Genomic DNA, 8,132 nt, shown 5'->3' with positions numbered 1-8,132 from the left:
ACTGCGGAGTGGTGGGGGGTGGTCCAAGAGGCTGGGAGAGGGTCCGGCCCACTCTGCGCCTGGGCTGGGACTGGTCCCGCTGGCGCAGGGTAGCAGGAAGCTCTCCGCACACTCACCGGACCTGGGCTAGGACTGGGTCTGGGGGTTCCCGGAACTCGGCAGAAAATCCTACTCGGTGGGCGGGGCGGGGGAGGCACTCCCAGCTGGATTTTAGACAAAGAACTTTTCTCTAACTACACTATTAAACGTATTCTTTTTTTGGTCATTATCTACTTAAATATATAAAACCAAAACATACAAGCTTGGCCTCTGACTTTGTCTTCAGTACCTGAGAATCCTAGCAGTTCCTCAGAGCATGGTTTTGATCCTGTGTCTCATTTGGAATGAATATTTTGTCTCCCTTTGCATATGTATGGACCTTTATTTTGTTTCATAGCTTATTCCCTATTTAGCTATCAGTTCTGTGAGGGGATGGAGTATTCCTTTCTGTTCTGTTTACATCTCTTGCCCAGTGAAATACCTCGCAGGTAGAATTTTTGGCTAAAGGACGAGCTCCTTGTTTTTGTCCCGACACCCCTGCTTTAGATGCAGCTGACCTTAATGTTAGCTACTAGCAATCTTTTTCATAAAACTTGAGTTTGGGATTCATTACGAACTTTAGACTTATCTGAGCTGACCAGAGTATATCAATGAGTTCTACAGTGTGTATTGATTTATATGCAGTTAATATCTTTACTAATCCATAGTGCAGTTATTAATTTGTTGAGCAATCACATTCTTGAGAATGAGTTAGAAATTTCTTCATAGAAAAACACAGCAACCTCATGCACCCCCAGCGACACATTTCAAGCCTACCAGATGCTCCTAGAAGTTGACCTGAAGTCGCTAGAGATGCCTGAGTTCCTGTTTGAGAAAGCTGTAATGACCTGTTCTCTCTGTGTGATCAGCAGCTCTCCTCCTTCATGAACTCATTTCTTTTGACCAAACCTTCTCTTAGTGACTTTTCTCATTGCTTAAACAAAATACTTGATGCCCAAAGTCAAGGGAACAAAGATTTAGTTCAGCTCACAGTTTGTAGAGGTTTCCCTCCTTAGTCATCCGTCCCTAAGGCAGAGCGTCACGGCAGATGGGCATCACAGAGGAAAAATAGTTCATGGCAGGCAGAAGGCAGCACAGTCGTGAAGCAGCTTCCTTCTGTCTCTTAAACTCCATCCAGGCTATCTGCCTTGGGGTGGGTAGGACTCACCCATTGTGGAGTAATCTCAGCACAGCACACTTAATCCCAGCATCACACGCTCAATCCAGCTGCTTCCAAAAAGCCTCATCTATGAATGTGATAGGCTGATAGACATCTGGCTACAACCCCTAACACACCTACTATGTGGGCAGTACTGTTCAGTATGCTTGAGACGTAGTGGTTATCAGGATACTCTGCCAAAGAGAAGTTGCTCTGTTCTCTTAAATTTGATTTATGTAAGACTAAGGAAAGGAGGTGATAACAGCAGTAGTAATCTGCCTGAGTAATATATTAGGTCGTAAACTCCTATTTGTTCAGAGCAGCTTGGGCTTACACTATTGTCTCACTGCAACAAATAAGAGTGCTCCTTTTAGGGCTGGCCAAATAGTTCAGTGGATTAAAGCTCCTGCAAGCAGGTGCAGGGGCTGGGGGTTCGATCCCCAGGCCTGCTGTGCCATCCCCGCCCCTGGGGCACACTGAGACAGCAATTGAGATTGGACGTGGTGTCATGCGCGTGTAATCCCCGTACTTGGGAGGTTGTAAACAGGAGAATTACTACTAGTAATTAATCTAGTAGTGAGACTATGAACACCCTGTTGACCCTTCCCTAAAATACAGAAGAAAAAAAAGAGTGTTCCTTTCATTTTTAAAGGTGACTTTAATTGATGATATAGTTTATATCTCAGATATTTACCGATGCTAGAAACTTCCAAGCAGTTTGCCACTTATAAACTTAATACAAGAAATTGACAAAAAATAACTGAGAAAACAAGAATTCTTCATCATGCATCATAATAATTTTTTATAATATATTAGAAATCAAATAGAATAAGTGATTAGTTCTTCCATATCATTACGTATCGCTGAGTTGAAAGAACGTGTGTCACCTTCCAACAGCCTCTATTCTGAACACATAAACCCCTGGGGGACCGTCTAGATCTAAATCATAATAGCTTTTTTGATGTTGGATTCCTCTTATTTTAAAAAAAAATTTGTTTCTCACAAAGGAGGACTTTAAAAGTCTCCCTGGTTATCTACAAAGTTTATAGGATTTTATATTATATGAGATAGTGTGCCTCAAGTCTTCCCTGGGCAAAGTCAGCTAAAAGCGCATGGTCAGTAGGGAAAGCTGCCTGCTGATTTACTGAGTTCTACTATTGTCAATACTACTGTGCTGTAAGCCATCAACAGATGGCAGGGGCTCAATTTCAATGAGCATTTTATAAACCTTAGTAAATTTAAAGTGGTGTAAAGATGTAGGTATTGTAATATATATATATTAGAAAATATTTGGTGACTGCTATTAAGTGACCACTGGAAATTGAGAACTCTCAGTAGTAATTCTTTATACCTAAGCAGTGTTCAACATCACAGAATGGATCTCAGCACCCTTACTTAGCTGATGAAAGGACAGGTGCGGAGAGTGGCTCATTGGTCATATAAATATATTTACTTACGTTTTCTGGGCCTGACATCTACTGACGCAGTCCTGGTCATTTCATTCACTACTATTTTTTCTCTTCCCTTAGAACGGGACCTGTTTGGAGCTGAACCTTTCGACCCCTTTAACTGTGGAGCCGGGGATTTCCCTCCAGATATTCAATCAAAATTAGATGAAATGCAGGTGACTATTTTAACAGGCTGGACAACACATAGTTTATTTCTTTTTAATCTAAGAGAAAAAAAATTTTCTATGCCCAAACTATCCTTACTCTAACTTACTATTCCTATAAAAGCTTTCTTAAATTAATTACTTTTAAAAAATAATTGTCCTTAGGCCTAAAAATACTTCTACACATGCTAAGGATTAAAGTTGTTGATTTTTCTTAATAATTTAATTTACTATGGAAAGAAAGTGGTTCATTTTTTTAATACAAAATGACATAAATTTTAATATTGTTTTCAAATCCGGAAATTAAAAGATCGGTACATTGAATTCATAAGGTTTGATCTGAGTCTTCAGTTATGAATTTTAAAACTGTGAATGGGAGATGAGCAAAAATCTTTGTCAGAGCAAAACTGTTCTCTCTGAAAAGAAACATTGTAACTGGGTTCACAATTCCCGGCTCTTACCGAGAAAAGCAGACAACACAGGGACAACTGCTTTAGGAATGCGGTCCGGTTGAGTTTTCTTGTCTGTCTCTCATTTTTCAATTATAAATTGCTCTGGATGCTTGCAGATATCGCTTTAAAAAGTTGTGTATAATGAGCCATGATTGATAAATACTCTTACAAAGTTAAAGGCTGCAATTTATGTTTACCCTTTACGTTTAATGAAACCATTAGGTCCTATGTTTCATCAAAAAATTTCCATGTGGTAGAATCTAGACAGACAGTAATTATGTGACGTCGTTTGAGACATTGTGAAGACCCTGAAGTCTCGTGAAGGGAGCCCTTCTGTGTGGTAGTCCTTGGCCCCCATATTCACTCTCCTTGTTTTGGTTTTCTCCCCTACCAACCCTCCTCGAAAACAAAGCAAATAAACAGAAAACAACTAGAGGGTGGGCTCAAATCTAACAGTAGTAAATACATTCTTTCCCTATAAGCATAATGTAAATACCCTTCTGCTTGCATCAGATTGTACCTCTGTTTCGGAAGTAGTATGTGAAAGCTTTAATGTTCTAGATTTAGTAAGATGCCTGCATTTTGATAGTTGAAATATTTAATATATGTTTTGGGTTTTTCCAAAAAATGTGTTAAAAATATTCTTATGTTAACTGATTTCTAATTCTCTTTTACATAAAAATATTTTAGAGGTTTAAATTGAAATTGTTATAAATTTTCTAAATATTTGCCACAAAAGTTAGAAACATCTTATCTTCCGAGTTCTTATACAAATATGAAATAAAACTATAAATCAAATAAAAGCAGTATTTCCACACAGTAAAGGCCTATTAAGATGTTCAGTGTCCCAGAATGAATGTCTTTGTCTGAAATTACTGTATAAGATTTGCATAGGTCAGACTCTGTCCTGTCTGATGGCACGAATTTTCCGTTCTCCAAATAGTATGAGACTTTCACCGAAATAACAAGCCTGATCAATGAGAATGCCGCATTCCACGTGAAGTCTGCTCCTATTTTCTTTCGTTCTTTTGCAGTTAGGCTGGAACTCCCTGAGACCTACACATTTATAGAAACAGGCACACAAATGCAGGCCCTGCAAGATAGCACTTGTTGTTAATGGTCATGCATACACGGGTATTCATTCCCAGGGAAGGCTTTTTTTTTTTTTTTTATTATCACAAAGTGTAAAACTCTCTAACATGTTTAAAATACCTTTTGTGTTCTGCTCCAAATTTTGTGGTAACCAAGTTTGAGAAACATTCCCTTAGGATGACGTGGTGGTGTGTTAGCCAAGTAATGCTATCTGTGGTGGCTAGCTGTTGCTTTTGCTGCTCCTAATATCTTCTTTTTCATTCTTTTCTGCTTTCATGTTGGGTAGCGCCAGAGATGGTTGGTATATTATTTTCATAATAATTTTAAACAATTTACAGCCAGTTGAAAGTTAAATCTTTAATACTTGCATGATTTGTTGAATAAATAAATAGCAGTTTCCTATGAGAGTGAGAGTTTTAATTGTGCTTAAAGAGGTTTCATAACCGACATTTTAAAGTTATTTTTGCTGATTTAGTCACCATTGAACTGTTTGCCTTATTGCTTCTTTTAGTGTGTAATTAACTTGCAAGAGGACACTTTAACTGAAGTAAAATAATATTTTCTTGACCTAAAGTGTATGATGAGTTTTGATATTAATCTTGCTATGCTGATTTATATAATGTACACATCTAGCACTGTTCTTTACATATCATATACAAATCTAATACAGTGTAATAAGTTCTGAATACTGTATTGAATTAATAAGCTTAATGAACTACTTAGTTATATTTCATTTGCAAAAGGTTGTATTTAAGCTATTCTTAAAGTAACTGAATGGTTTGAAATCACAGAAATATCTCATAGGTGCAAGAATTTAAGCAGAAGTTTCACATTTTATTTTACTAATTAAAACATTAGATGTTGAGTTGAAATCACCAGTGTAGTAATTTAATCTGATAATTTAAACTTTGTGGCATTTTTATCTCCTAGACACAGCAACAGGATAGTACTAATAGCAAAAAGATACACTGACAGCAACAGGGTCATACTGATAGGGTGTTTCATGTGCTACAATCATTTAATACATTAGAAAAGAAGAATGGCAAGTTAGGGAACGATGAAAACCCATACACAAGTGGTACTAAGTCAACTAGTTGTTAATTTTGGAAAAGGACAATGTAAAGCTGAGTCTTAAAGCAAGAGCCAAATATCAAAACCATTAATCCTTTAAATACCTTTGGAAATAATAGAACATTCACCAGACTGTTGAATTGGAAAGAACATTTTATAAGTAAAATATGAAGACTTTTTTTTAGAAAGGTGTGTAAAATTTTCTACGTTAGAATATATAAATGCACAATGTATGCTTATTAAAACAAGTAGACCTTTAGGATGCTAAACAATGTAGATAATAAACAGAAATCAGTAATTTATAAAAGACCACATATGGCCAACATATATGTAAACATGTTCCATCTAATCAAGGGGGAAAAAATGAACTGTAAATGCCTTTTTGCTGTGGCAATTTAACAAGTTCATTTTCTTACTACTAATCAGTGGAAAACAAAATGTAATAAAATAAGCACTCTAAATCGTTATCGGGCTGACATTAGCTCATGTGGGGTATAATTTTTATTAGCATTTGTAGTTTTATTTGGTATCAAAATCTGTAAAACAATATGTTCTGAGGAGAAAAAATTAAAAATTTATTAAGTGTCTATAAATACAAATGTCCTATTAACCTTTTCCATGACTGTGAAGTGTAAAAAATCAATTGCTATAAAAAATTAGTAGTATATAATGATATATTGGTTTTCCAGTGATTTTAATGCATAGTAAATTTTGTTAAGCTGAAAACAGGAGAATAGAAAATTATAAATATAAATTCAATACATTATAAAAATAAGAAAACTATGTTATAATTTAAATAACTTTGATAAACCAACAGATAGGAAAAAACAAGACTCAAAGGACAAAACTCAGCATGTAATGGGTGCTGTATACTATCATAGTTACCTTTTTCTTTGCTGATATAGAATACCTGGCTCCCACAAGCTAAAATAGGAATGGTTCATTTTGGCTCCAGTTTGTAGACATTTCAGGACATAGTCGGCGGGCTCCAAGCCAGGGTGGCAGGGCAGAGGGGCTTCCCGGAGGACAGACAGTCCCTGGCAGGACAGGCAGGAATCAGCAGCTGCAGTGAGCCTCTTTCTCCTTGTATCCTGTCTGGGCTACAAGCCTTTGGGTTGGTGCCACCTGCACCTTGGGTGTACCTATCATTATCCACACCCAAATCCATGTTAAACCAACCAGCAGACTAATTGGATTATTATGCCTTATGTCACACTCCCTCTATTGGCCACCTCTGCAAAGCCCCATCTGTGAGCAAATGAGACCCTGGGGTTGCATCTACATTCAAGCTATAGCACATAAATGTGGGGTGACTTTCTTTTCCCACTTTCATATACTTTTCCCTATTTCCAAATAGGAAAACAAGCCAAAATAAACATTTCCTCAATATGAGCAAAGTGTTTTATATAAAAAGCCATGAGTAATATATTAATCAATTATAAAGTAATTATTTTGTCATATATGTTAGTCTACGATATTTCTAGTTTCTACACGAAGTAAGACTCATGTTTATTCAGAAGTTTAAAATCCAAGAGAAGATTGAAACCTTAACAGATTTCAGTTTCATTAAATCACGCATTACACAATGAAGTTTCTGAAAGTAAGTCACAAAATGTGCGGGAATTTTATTTTAGGAGTGGAGAAAAGCAAGGAGCCTGGTGATGGTATATCTGTCAAAGGGAATGATTAAATTATCTTAAGGGCAACCTGTCCTTTTAGCATCATAGTATTGTAAGTGATATTGAAATGCTTTATTTATTAGTACACAATATGTTAATTATTGAAACTGTCCTACCAATTTGATTTGAAACTGTCTCATTGCTATTTGCCTGTCAATAAAATTATGGAAAAAATAAAGTAGGTACAGTATGATATTAACTAACAATAATTAAATATAATTATCATAGTAAACTATAATAAAAGTGATGTGAAAAAGAGAAAGAAACAGCAACATTTGCTTTGTTTTGATGGCTTTTTTGCCTTGCCAATACTGATAGCATATTAATAAATAGTATTTTCAAGATAAGTAAACTAATATTGGTTTAATATCAGAACAAAACAATATTCTTTAAAAATATTGGGTGGCTCTAAACTACCCCAAAAGTAATTGTTAATCTCCTCAGCTATCACATCTGTCATTTATAGTACATGCAAAATGATATAGTGCGAAGCTCTTCAAATATCCAAATAAAACATGTAAAAGATAAAATATTTCATTGATAATATTTTCAGTTTGCAGTAGTCACTTTTCAATGTGCTCGGTAGCTTTTGGAAAGGTATCCATAAATGAGACAAAGTATTTCTTTTGTGATAATAACAGGGTTAAAAAATAATGGTGAATACCCTGAGCTTTGCCCCTTGAGTAGAATTAATATGCTAGGTGTGGAGCGGAAGTTGAAGTTTTTTGTAGTGTGGCCATTAATACGTAGTCTCTGTGGTACAAATACAATGAAGAACATTCTCTGAGCAATAATTACAAGGAAAGTACGGCATACAGCTTTATAAGCACTTCTTCCTCTGTACGCTCATGTTTACTTGGATTTTTTTTTTTTTTTTTTTTTTGTGGAACCGGGAATTAAACTCAGGCCCTTGTGCTTGCCAAGGAAGTGCTTATTCCACTGAGCCATCTCCCTGGCCCCGTTTACTTGTATTATTACAGTTGTGCAGG

The 8,132-nt window shown here is 36.1% G+C and overlaps 1 protein-coding gene across 1 annotated transcript in view; it reads left to right on the top strand.

Moving 5' to 3' along the window:
- Positions 1-8,132, top strand: part of Gulp1 (GULP, engulfment adaptor PTB domain containing 1) — a 287,228-nt gene that overhangs the window by 276,140 nt on the left and 2,956 nt on the right. The window contains exon 8 of the mRNA XM_004628630.2: positions 2,767-2,861. Coding sequence (XP_004628687.1) covers positions 2,767-2,861 — 95 coding nt within the window. The remainder of the gene's footprint in view (positions 1-2,766; positions 2,862-8,132) is intronic.

The sequence above is a fragment of the Octodon degus genome, unplaced genomic scaffold (genome assembly GCF_000260255.1).
Source record: "Octodon degus isolate 3935 unplaced genomic scaffold, OctDeg1.0 scaffold00025, whole genome shotgun sequence".
Lineage (NCBI taxonomy): Eukaryota > Metazoa > Chordata > Mammalia > Rodentia > Octodontidae > Octodon > Octodon degus.
This window is presented reverse-complemented; position numbering and strand designations above follow the sequence as displayed.